We start from the raw sequence: 12394 nt of genomic DNA on the forward strand, positions 1-12394 counted from the left end.
CTGCGGCGCAGCAGCAGGATTACTTTGGCCCTAAACGACTCACGTGTTTCTCTCTTCCCCGCCCTCATCCTTCCAATCCTCTTACACGGAATAGACCAGGCTGCAACAGTGATCTCACCGCATCCATACCAGCTTCATTGCCATAAGCTCTACCATTTGGTTGTGGAAAAGCAGACCACTCCTATCCCGGCTCATATCGAAACATTTCGCTTTTGCCTTTTGAAGTACCAGACTCAAGCCTCACTACGCAAACAATGGCCAACACGGTGTACGTGATCACAGGCACGAACAAGGGCATCGGCCTCGGGCTCGTCAAGGCCCTGCTCGCCCGTCCATCCACAACAGTTGTGGCCTCGGTTCGCAATGACGCTTCTGCTGCAACTTTGAAGGCAGGCGTCGCCGCCATCAGTAAAGGCGACAAAAGCGAGTTTCATGTCATGCTGCTCGACATATCCAAAGCTCCTTCGCCCGCCGCTGTGCGCGAAGCTTTCACGGCCGCCACCGCTGGCACCATCGACCGCATCGACGTCCTCATCAGCAACGCCGCCGCACCTTTCCCCATGCTATCCATCTCGACAACACCCGCCGACGACTTTCGCAACGCCTTCGAAGTCAATACTATTGCACCGTTGATGATCTTTCAGGGTCTTTGGCCCTTGATGGACAAGCCCCGCGCCGAGAGCGATGTCCCTGCCAAGTTCATTGGTGTTTCTTCCTCGGTTGGATCGATTGAGACACAGGAGCCTCTCCCTGGTGGTGCTTATGGCCCGAGCAAGGCGGCGTTGAATCACATCACGAAGTCGCTTCACGCGCAACACAAGAATCTGGTATCGGTCGCATTGCACCCTGGCTGGGTCCAGACAGCGATGGGTGATTACGCTGCGAAGGCATGGAACTACGACGCCGGCCCTCCGGACACAATTGAGAGCAGTGTCACTGGTTGTCTTCAAATCATCGACGGGGCTAGCCGCGAGACTACGTCAGGGAAGTTCGTGACGCAGACGGGTCAGGTTCTTCCCTGGTAGGCTGGAATTGATTTGCATCCCACCTTCTCCCTTGGCCTTTTGTCATTGACCTGCTACCCGCTCCCTGCCTCTGTCACCGTCGAGATGATTGAAACAGCTTACTCTCAGAGATTGCGCTATACACTTCACTCGTCATTATGTCACTCAAAAGAGCTTGAAGCACCGACGCTCACATCCACTCATCCTCAGATCATCTCACCAACCTTCCCAGAGAGCATGCGACTGTCATGAACGCCCGTATCACTTAACCTCTCCTTGAGAATGACTGATGATGTGTATTCTAACTGATATTCAACCGTCATTACTAGCATACATGTATGTAGCTAAACATGTATGTAGCTAATCAACCAAGTTAAGACTTGCCGATACGTCGGAGTCATCGCTAAAAGCATGCGCGTACGCGAGCTCAATCTCAATATGCACGTCAATAGGTGTGACTGCGATTATTTCGGCTCACCAGCTCACGTCTTTCATAAGCTCACTTCGTAAATACGTGCGGAACTGACAGAACATCATCTAACTACGTGATACGTGATGCTGGCGTGTCAGTCCAGCTGACTCAGGCTTCCATAATCTCACGTCATTCTGTTGGGTACAGTCCCAACCACCCCTGGCGTTGATTGAAGTCTGAGATGAGATATAAAGTCAAAATTAAGCATTGTTTTACTGCATATTTTCAACTGTTGCATATGGAAGTTATCGTCGGGGAGCATGTCAGTCGTGGAGCCGCTGGACCTTCACAAGCCGTCGACTTGGATCAAGATCCCTGTACAAAACCTCCCAGCATTCTTGACCTCAGAGCTCATCCAACGGCCTTTGGAACTCCGACGGCCTTTGGAACTAGTTCAAATTTGAAGCCATGTCCGACCTGTTCCAATTGACCGGGAAGAACGTCATCGTTACGGGGGCCGCAGGGTACGCTGTCTTCACTTTAGCATGTATAGAATCAGTTTCTCTAATAAAACGTAGAAGTATTGGGACTCAAATTGCCATTCTGTTCGCAAAAGCCGGCGCAAATCTGCTACTCTCGGACATATCCGACAAGTCACTTGATGACCTGCGACAGAATTTGGAACTCCATGGCCCGCATCCCGGTCGCATCACATACAAAAGTTGCGATGTGTCGAACGAGAATGATGTAGCTATGCTTGTGCAAGAGATGGATCAGCACGGTGGTGTGGATGTGATGCTAAACAACGCCGGTGTCTTCCCCTCTGAGGACGGCGACGCGGTAGAGGTAACGCAGAAGGCGTGGGACCTCACGTACCAAGTCAACGTCAAGGGTACATGGCATGGTTGTAAACACGCTGTTCTGAGCATGCGCAAGCACGGTAAAACACGAGGGAGTGTCATCAATACCTCGTCAGTCGTTGGTCTCATCGGGTCTGCGACTGCTCAGCTGGCATACACCACCAGCAAAGGCGCCATCATTGCAATGACGCGAGAACTCGCCATAGTCCATGCTCGGGAAGGGATCAGGTTCAACGCGCTGTGCCCTGGTCCATTGAACACACCTTTGATGCAAGACTACTTGGGCACCAACGCGGAAAGAAGAGCGAGAAGAGAGATCCATCTACCTCAAGGGAGGTTTGGCGAACCTATTGAGCAGGCCGCAGCAGCTCTGTTCTTGGCCAGCGACGCCAGTTCCTTTGTCAATGCACAAGAACTTGTCGTCGATGGAGGATTAACAAAGGTGTGTGAATACGAACTTGACTTGATTCGAAGATGCTTTACTCACACCGATCGCAGGCATACGTCACACCAGAAGGCCCAGCGCATCAAAGCATAGCTAACTTTGTTGTCAAATAATGAGGTAGTTCATCAGTGGTTCAGTTCCAATTGCATCTAGACCGCAATCGACACTTCGCTCGTTGTTCACCATCGTTTTCAATATGTGATGCTGGCGACATATGTTTACTGGTGACAGCTGAAAGGACGATGATAATGTCTTTGGAATGCTATTGCTGTTGTTTCTCTAAGTTATGTGCAATTCTAAGAATATGTTCATACTAGTGACACCCCCTTGGCAACTTCTCTTTTGTATTTCAGAACAAGCCATAAGATGACAGCAGACACCATACTTGGATCAATGTTTGGGATCATTGTCTCTCAAAGCGTGCTGTTGGGTCGAGTAGAGCCTCAGTCTCGGAGGCAGCCTCATACGGTGGTGTCATCTTAGTGATGACGAGGCACTCATGCAGAAGGCCATGATTGAAGTATCTGCAAGCCTTCCTCCATCTTTCGTCCCGTTTCAACTTGTAATCTTCGTAGGCACTCTTTGTGGTAGTTGCGTAGAGAAACTTGGGATGAACCAGAACGGCCTGAGATCCTTTTTGTCCGAACCCAAATGAAGTCACAGAGCATGCCTTGATTTCGTTTCCTTTAAGTGTCATGTTCGGAAAGTGAAGCAAGTCGTACTGACGCAGCTCAGCGTCAATGTTGTCTGCGTTGCGGTTGCCTGGTATTACGTTGGTGTCCATCATTTGCAGGGCGCCATTCAGCATCCAAGCTCCTGCAGCTCCCTTCGAGTGCCCCGTCAACCATTTCTGGCATACGCAGGGCAGAAGATTTCCTGGTTGTCGTCCCAAGTGTCTCATCTGTTCTTGCAGTACAGATGACTCGTTGAGATCGTTCTTGACTGTTGAGGTACCGTGCATGGAAGCGACAGCCAAGTCGTCGATACTGAGACCCCATGTTGCCAGACTGCCTCGTATGGGCGCGATTTGCCTCTCATTCTTCCAAAACTGGTTTCCCAGGCTGAATCGTAGGTCGGCTTCTTGATTCTTGGCATCCTCCTCAAAGGTAGCAATGTTGTCCCGACGGTACTGTTCCTCGTCAAAACCATCCGTTCCCATCTCCTTGATATACCGGATTTCATGCTCCATCAGGTCCAGATTCGTCTGGTAATTGTCATTGACTTGCTGAATCCGCATATTGAGCAGCCTCCGCCGGTACCCAATGTCCAGGAGGGGAGACGGAGTCATGTACTTTCGTCCCACGTTCGACTCCCGTGCGTTGGTGAGAACGCCCTTGCCCGGCGCCGGCACGGAGCGACCTGCCTTGTCTGCCGCCATGCTGGTATAAGCGACAATGCCGAAAATAGGGAGTCCTAGTTCCAAAGCAAGCTCGGCAGTCGTGAGGATTTGGATGCCGCATCCCTGAGACTCGACGAACCCGCTTCTCGACGACGCCGTTGGTCGTGACATCTCAGACGGACTCCTCCCGGCAGCGAACTCTTTGTCAGTATCGCAGGTCGCGTTCATGCTTCCAAACTCGTAGGAAACGTCCTCCACGAAATCTTCGACACCCCCAACGATGCACACCTTTGCCTTTCCAGCAACTATCAGATCATACCCAGTGTCAAGAGACTCCAGGGATGTTGCACAGGCGCCGACCGGTGTTTTGATGGGCCCAGTTGAGGATGTGAGAAGCATATTCACCCAGGCCCCCGTGGTGTTGATGAACGTTTCCTGAAGAATATCTCCTTGTACCGGCTTATCGAGGAACCTGTCGCGATGCATCTTTCTCAAGGAACTGAGTCCGCCCATGCTCGACCCGATACAGTTGCCAAGCTCAGAAAGGTGAATGTGCTCATATAGTTCGTAGGGATCGATGATGCCTGATGAGAGGAGCGCCTCGACGGTGCACACCAGCGTGAACAGAGTGACCGGATCAACCTGCTCGATAATCTCGTCCTCGATCCCGTATCGCTTAGCTGACCATCCTGTCGGGATTTGACCTGCTACCGTTCGGTTGAAAGGGCTGGACCTTGGAAGCAGGACCTTGGCGCCGGCTTTGAGCTGAACTGTCAAAAACCCAGACTCAGTTTGAGAGACTACAGCTTTCGCGCCATGTTGAAGTTGGAAGTACTGAGCGACTTCGGCTGTTGCTTCGAATGGTGGCAGGTCTTGGGTGAGCTCAACCTCCTGAACGGCCGCCTTCCTTGCAGGGTCGTAGTTGTTGTCGCAAATCTCTGGTTCGATGTTCCGTATGCCGGTGTGCTCGAGAATGACGGCCATGTATCGCGAAAATATGTCGCTCTCCTCAACCGGCAATAAGGTTTTTGAGTCTACCCAACCGGACCAGGGCTGCCCATCTTTCATCGCCTCTTTGCTGTGCTTGATCAAACCCATCATCCAAGCCATCTCGATCCAGCCCTCCAAAGAAAGAATGCCATTGGCCTCCATTTCCCACCGCGTTCTACTATTACCGTAGGGCCCGAGTTCTGAGTAGCCTGTTATGACTACCACACGGCTTGGGTCAACCATACCCTCGAGTGAAACTGCAAGAGGCGACACATCTTGGTCCCAATCAGGCAAAGAAGGAAGCTGTATGCGGATATTGGCCTTTGGAGATAACGGCTCCTGGCCTCTGCTGGTGTCTTTTTGGCCAACAGTCGCTGCATCGCGCTTCTCCTCCTCTCTAATGGCTCTCTGGATTTCCGCTTCGGCACGCAGGTCCCGTCGAATACTGGTAAGCTTGTCCCTCAGGTCGGCGACCTTACCCATACCACCGCTGAAGTCGGCGACGATGGGAATAGACTGGCAGGCTGCATTCATCCTACCCCCCAAGAGAGAGGCAACAAGAGCAGCCATTTGTTCCTTGGAAAACGTACGAACACCCATCGACTCGACGCCCTGTGCGACAACATCGTTTTCGTCCATGAGACCTGTTGAGCGAGTCCATCCGATGACAACTCCCAACATGGAGAGATAGTCACGCCATGTTTCCGATTTCCATTTTGATAGAAGAGACTCCAACCCCCTCTTCGACTCCGCATAGAGACCGTCGTTACCCATCAGACCGTGGTTAGGTGACAACGGAAGGACGACGGTAGCAGGCCTCGTAAAGGTGCCAGCAGCCCGCTTATTCCTGGCAATTGCCCCAAGTAGCCTCAGAAGATTGGTTAACATCAGTCGATGAGCAATCTCGGACTTCGAATCCAGCTCTTCAAGCTCGCGGCCGTTTTCTGAAATCGCAGCAAAAGGGATAATGAAGTCGGGGTCCCAGTCATCCTTCAGATTCTTTGCCAAATCTTGCACATCATGCTGGCTGCCTTGATTGAACGGCAAGACTCTCAGAACCGAATTCTTCGCACCATGTCGAGCATACGTGGCCTGGTACATCTGGTTAACCTCCTGAGAGTAAGTGCTGGTCGTGACAGTGACCCTTCCACCGCCTTGAAGCAAAAGCTTCAACAAGCTGAAGCCGATCGAGTTTCGTCCAGCTCCAGTGAGCAACACATTTCTCCCCTTGAATGTGAAACCGGAATGACGGGCTGCGTCCAGGTCTTCAGCGTATGCTGAACTTAGCCTATCTGAAAGGACGAGTATGCCGTTGTCGAAAGTACCAAGCGGATAGGGCACTTGAGGTATTGATGATTTGCGAGCGCGGAATGGGGTTGAACGAGGAACTTCGGAGAATCTGATGTTGCCTTCCTTATCGACAGTTGATATCGGTGCCAGATCAACTGATCGGTCAATAAAAACTGGATCACGACTCTTCGATGAAACGCTTGCTTGTAGGCAAAATCTCATAATGCGGCCCAAATGTGTCTTTTCCCCTTGTGTCTTGGCGCAGAGATACTGTATCTGCGAAATGGAACGCTGGCATGCTCGGTTGATGATAGATGTCGAAACCTCTTCGATGAGCATAGGATTTTGCGAACTTGGATGTTTTGCCAGGTCAAACAGGAGAGCTATGTCTCTTGAGCACCAGTTCCAGAAAGAGTCGTAGAGTCTTTGCTTCTTGATGTCGAACTTTGGCTTGATCCCCTCCGCGTAGTCTTCGCCGTGCTCGTGGCGCCACAGATCGAGCTCTTTGAGTGCCTCGTCCTGCTCCTTGGGCACAAGAGATGCTCCAGATATATTATTCCCACTTGGTAGATGTCGTGCCATGGCCTCGCTAATATCCCGTAACAACGCGTCGCTTTTCTCCGTTAAGGCCTGCAAAGCCTTTGGATCAACCTTCGATATGTGGCTGCTAACGGATGAGGATGAAGTGAGGCTAGGGGCCGCAAGACCCTCTTGTTGAAAGTAAAACTTAGCAGCGTCATCAATGAATGCCTTCGCGGTGTCTTCGGAGGATAAGCGGGAGTCAAGTTGTTTGGCCAAGGCAGCCAAGAGGACCGCATCTTGCCGCATTGGCCCCAGGCCCCATCGATGTTCCAAATGGTCCCGAATTTTGGATTGACTAAAGCCTCCTGGAAATTTGGAAGATACGAAGCCAGCGACGAGAGCCGAGGTTTTCTTGCCGAGCGTTCCAGAATGGGTCTTCTGAAGTGTTTCGAACAGCTCGATCAGAGTTAACTCTTCTGCCCGGTCTGGTAGCTGGTTCTGAAACTCCACGTGAAGATCGCCAATGATTTCATTTGTCAGAGTTGAACGCCCTTCTTGAATTAGCAACTCGAGGTGTTTTGTGCGCAAAGATTTCCACCGCACTTACCACTGACAAGCTGAGTGATTGATTTCGTCCGCTCCACAGCGTCTGGGGACTTCTTCAGTTTCATTGCTATGATGGCTAGAACCGTGGCCGAGACAGGCAGTGGCGCATCCTCGCATCGCTTTGCTGGTCCCGGAGGAGACAGAGATTTACTGTCAACTTGAGCCATAGACTCATCTTCTGGGACGGTGCGTTGAGCGTCATCGCAATATATTGTTGAGCTCTCCCCCGCCAACCCGATGCTAGCCTCTTCGTTGTCGTTCCTGTCCTCGTCCGAATGTCGCTGGTAGTATATTTCCGGAAAATCCTCTTCTGGGCCAAGTATTCGTCGGCGAAGTCCTTGAGCGTCGTCTGACATCGCATATTTCTGACCCCAAGTCCTTTTCGTCATGTTCGTCAGGATGTTCGTCGGCCCAACCTCCACAATTCTTTCGGCTTTGATATCCCGGAGGATGGCATCTTGCGTCTCAATCCTGGAAGACTCCGCGTCAGCATATTTACTCAGTAGACTTTGAACATTACATGTAAGAGCGCGGATATTTTATCGTACCATCGGACCGGGTATGCGAATTGATGCCTGTCACAATTAGTTAAAGCCCTGTAGGTACCAATTCTAACACGAACTACTCACGCTAACAACTCAACGAGCAGAACATACGCCAACTCTCGTTCTGATTCTGGATGCATGGCGGAAGTTACCAGGGAATGTGGCCGGGACCCGATAATATCGAGATAACGCACAGTGAATCTGAACCTGCATGAATTCGAGCACGATCGACGAATGCGAAAGCATGCGTGTTCCGGCAGTCTGGTCCGTACGAACGATCCCAAGTTCGGATGCCACTCCAGACTCCCGGCAATTGCATTTCGCTGTGTCTGTACAGGGATGCTAGCGATTGCTTCAGAAGTTTAAGGGTGACATCAGCACCCTGCGCGTCTTACTCAACGCTGGGGTCCAGGTTCTGGCACCATCTGAGTCAGGGCCGGTCTTGCCTACGCGGAGGCTCTTTCGCGTATGAACGTCCTAATTGTGAGAGCTGGCGCAGGATTCGGTCGTTATTCTGCAGGTTCAAGCCAACAATGGACGATCTGAACAAGGTTGTCGGTGCCAGTCTGTCGGTGTCGAGCAAGACTGCTGCGGTGGGCTTCATCTGCTTGTTTGTAAGTTTTCATCTCATGTATTGAGCAACCTATGCCCTCAATGGTTCCACAAGAGACTGCAAACTGACAGTTCTTGCAGGTCGCCGGTATCATTGTGGTCTTCAAGCGCCTTGTGCTGCATCCCTTGGGCCGCTATCCAGGCCCCTTAATCGGACGTTTGACAAGTCTCTACAACACCTACCATGCGTTCAGAAAAGACCAAGCACGCAATCTGCACCAGCTTCACGAGAAGTACGGTCCAATCGTGCGCTATGGTCCCAACCATGTCAGCATCAGGTCCGCTGAAGGCGTGAAAATGCTATACACGAACAGCCGTTACACTAGGAAAGCCGATAACTATCTCGCTTTCCCAAGAAACCCCGAGAAGGCTAGTTTGTTCTCATCCATCAACAAGCAAGTGCATGCGAGGAAGCGACGAATCTTGCGACAAGGCTTCTCCGACTCAGCACTTAAGACAGCGGGTGTCACCATCAAGAAGCATGTCGCGACGCTATGCCAATGTTTGGAGTTTTTGGACAACGACAAGCAAGAGGGTTATATCTTGTCAGGGAAAGAGAAGTCCCAGCCGGGTTCTTGGAGCAAGCCGAAGAACTTCTCTGAGTGGATCAACCGATTCACCTTTGATGTGTCTAGCGACTTGTCATTTTCCAAGTCGTTCGAGATGATGCGGTATGCTGGAAACAGACACATTATCAAAATTCTGCATGAGACTTTGTGGGCAGACAATGTTGTGAGTAGCCCCATTTTGCGTCAGTGATCCTGCGGACAATAGCTGATGCTTGTGGTAGACCGGGTCATCTCTGACTCTTCTTCATAAGTTGAGACTCAAGTGGCTGCTCTTCCTGTATCACGTACGATCAACGGTTACTTTTGACACGTTCATTGAGAAGGCAGCTGGCGAGAGAGTGAGCAAGATCAGCGAGTCTAAGAAAGACTTCATGTTCTGGCTTACCGGGGCAGTTGATCCAGTAACTGGGGATACTTTCACCATGGAAGAGCTTGTTGAAGAGGCTATCTTACTTATTACAGCAGGTAAGTCGACGCATTCTCCGCATGATTTGTTACGTAGCGATCTCACACAGACCAGGGAGTGACACATCGTCAACGGCAATCAGCTCTACGATCTATTATCTCCTTCATAGCCCCGACAAGCTAGCCAGGCTCCAGAAGGAAGTCCGGAGCGTGTTCACCAGCATTGACCAGATTGAGTTTGGCACTGAGTTGCAAGCGTGCACTTATCTTCGAGCATGCATCAATGAGGGTCTTCGACTCTCTCCCCCAGCAGGCTCAGTTCTTCACCGCCAGGTGGAACCTGGTGGTGTCCAGGTCGGAGATCAGTTCTATCCTGAAGGAGTCAACATCGGAGTCCCCGTCTTCTCAATTCATCATGACAAAGAATATTTCCCCGATCCATTTTCATTTCAACCGGAGAGATGGATCGTGGGGGAGACGCTTGCCGACGGCACCCTTGTTACCCCGGAGTTTCTCAAATCCTCGTCTGGGGCTTTCATGGCTTTCAGCGCTGGAACTCGTGGGTGCATAGGAAAACCTCTCGCATACCTCCAAATATCGATCCTCTTCGCCACCTTGATGTTCAGATACGACATGAGATTGTGTGAGAAAACCTGGGTTAACGGCACACGGAGTGGCAAAGGGCCTGATCCTTCTCACGAATATGAATTGGTGGACATGTTCATCAGCTGGAAGAATGGGCCTCTTGTTGAGGTGAAGCCGCGAGCATAGTAATTATTGGAGGGCATCAGACATATGTAAGATCACACATTACTTCATAGATCTCATCAAAGGTTGAGGATTTGCTATGTCCATACGAGCGGCTTCGACGAGCTTCATTGTCAGTACTAAGGACATGCGCTCACTGAACATGTTGAGCTTCACTGAGATCATCATCCCCAACCTGATCGCTATCGCGTTATCGCAATACTGGCTAATACCCCTAAGCGGCGGTTGATGCGCGCAGTGCCTGAACAACGCGCTTTAGGTGATCGACCACACACCCCGAGCCTCAGTTTCAAGGGGTTGGGCTCCTCAACAGTGTGATAACAAGGGTATCTCTGCTTTGCTGCTTGGTCTGTCATCTCACATCAGCCAGTTTGGATGAACCAGTTGGTCTGGTGGCATTGTCTTCACCGTTTTTTCCGTCTCACGTCACGCTGACGTGAAGCAGTCTCTGTCAGGGATCAGGCTCTGTCAGAGACAACCTAACTACAGCATACCCCTGTCGAGATTCTGGTCTGAATGCATTGGGGGCAGATTACAACACTTTGGGCGTTGTTTAGCTTTTCGAGCTGTACGGGGAACACTAATTCCCAGGCAGCTGGTATGTTGGTAGAGCGCAACTTGTGTCTCAAGTTACCAACATGATTCCACCGAAGCCCGATTACAGTGCGTCCATGTCCCCTGAAGCGATCCAGCCTCTTGGACGCTGAAGCCGCTGACAGTCGCTTAGAGTGGGATGTCTACGATAGCAAGAAGAACAATGGTCAGTAATGCTGTGCTCAACCACGTTCGCATGTTGATTGCTCGTTTCTAAGATAAGTTACATGTAGTTGCTGGTCACGTAGAGTCTCGCTATGATGTTAGCACTGGTCTATGGTCAGGACCAGAGTTCATTGAGAGCCCTGTTCTCTCGATACACGGGTTAGCGCCGGGATTGCACTATGGTACGACCCTTCCCCTGAGAACAAGGCCTCTCCATCTCATGATGCCCTAGGTCAACAAGTTTTCGAGGGCCTTCAAGGTAAGATAATTCGGAACAGGTGTCTGCCTCATGCCACAGAAATTTACGTACTTGTGCCGTAGCTCGCAGAAACCCAGACGGCGACATCCTCATCTTCCGGCCGGACGCGAATGCGGCTCGGATGAGAAGATCTGCTGCTTTCGTTTCCATGCCGGAAGTTCCAGATGACCTATTCCTCGAGAGCGTCCAACTCGCGGTGAGAATGAATGGGGAGTATGTCTGTCCTCACGAAGTCAAGGGATCTCTCTACATCCGCCCGTTTCAGTTCGGCTCCAGTGCTCAGATCGGCCTGGACCCCCCTGATGAGTTCCTATTCTGTGTCTTTGTCCAGCCTCACATAGCCTTTCATGGGCATGGCGCAATCAAGGCCCTGGTGCTCGATGACTTCGACCGCGCAGCAACCAGGGGATCCGGTGCGGTGAAAGTTGGGGGCAACTACGCCCCCGTAATTCGCTGGACCTCTGAAGCAAGGAAAGAGGGCTACAATGTGCTCCTACATCTAGACAGCCAAACACAAACTGAGATAGACGAATTCTCTACCTCGGGATTTCTTGGTCTTCAAGATACCGATGGAGCAGTCACCTTGGTTGTCGCGACCAGCAAGGCTGCCATTGAAAGCATCACGGCAGACTGTGCTGCTCAGCTCGCCGCAACGTTCGGCTGGAATGTCCAAAGACGCGCTGTGAGTATCACCACATGACACATATCTATACAGTCTCCATTATGATCTATGACCAGTTGCTGATTATAACTCAGGTCAGATTTGATGAGTTGACAAATTTCACGGAAGTGCTCGCCGCGGGAACCGCGGCCGGGCTGGTGCCAGTTTCCTGTGTTCACAGAAAGTCAACCGGCGAGACGTACGAATTCGAACCCGGGGGACCATTGTATGAGAGACTGTGGGGAGCACTGAGAACCATTCAGAACGGAACATCTCCAGACTCGTTTGGTTGGTGTCAAACTCTCTCATAAAATCATATGTACTCGTAGCCGGCCTCCAAAGCACTTA

General features: G+C 51.2%; 4 protein-coding genes across 4 annotated transcripts; 3 read left to right on the forward strand and 1 right to left on the reverse strand.

The window, feature by feature from the left end:
* Nucleotides 1-254: 254 nt before the first annotated feature.
* Nucleotides 255-1025, forward strand: CkaCkLH20_08795 (putative short-chain dehydrogenase/reductase family oxidoreductase; the record flags this gene model as incomplete). Its single annotated transcript, XM_038891510.1, has 1 exon — nt 255-1025. The coding sequence occupies one exon, from the start codon at nt 255-257 to the stop codon at nt 1023-1025; it is 771 nt and encodes a 256-aa protein (XP_038743146.1).
* An 859-nt stretch (nt 1026-1884) lies between these two features.
* CkaCkLH20_08796 (uncharacterized protein) lies at nt 1885-2834 on the forward strand (the record flags this gene model as incomplete). Its single annotated transcript, XM_038891511.1, has 3 exons — nt 1885-1940; nt 1995-2718; nt 2775-2834. The coding sequence occupies 3 exons, from the start codon at nt 1885-1887 to the stop codon at nt 2832-2834; spliced, it is 840 nt and encodes a 279-aa protein (XP_038743147.1).
* Nucleotides 2835-3124: 290 nt separating this feature from the next.
* CkaCkLH20_08797 (uncharacterized protein) lies at nt 3125-8153 on the reverse strand (the record flags this gene model as incomplete). Its single annotated transcript, XM_038891512.1, has 4 exons — nt 3125-7413; nt 7470-7939; nt 8017-8043; nt 8098-8153. The coding sequence occupies 4 exons, from the start codon at nt 8151-8153 to the stop codon at nt 3125-3127; spliced, it is 4842 nt and encodes a 1613-aa protein (XP_038743148.1).
* A 393-nt stretch (nt 8154-8546) lies between these two features.
* CkaCkLH20_08798 (branched-chain-amino-acid aminotransferase) lies at nt 8547-12085 on the forward strand (the record flags this gene model as incomplete). The annotated part of the gene is made up of 9 exons (XM_038891513.1): nt 8547-8627; nt 8707-9357; nt 9416-9659; nt 9715-10158; nt 10959-11030; nt 11095-11127; nt 11210-11308; nt 11359-11385; nt 11448-12085. 9 exons carry the CDS (start codon nt 8547-8549, stop codon nt 12083-12085), a joined length of 2289 nt encoding a protein of 762 aa, XP_038743149.1.
* Between the last annotated feature and the right edge of the window lie 309 nt (nt 12086-12394).

The sequence above is a fragment of the Colletotrichum karsti genome (genome assembly GCF_011947395.1).
Source record: "Colletotrichum karsti strain CkLH20 chromosome Unknown Scaffold30, whole genome shotgun sequence".
Classification (NCBI taxonomy): domain Eukaryota; kingdom Fungi; phylum Ascomycota; class Sordariomycetes; order Glomerellales; family Glomerellaceae; genus Colletotrichum; species Colletotrichum karsti.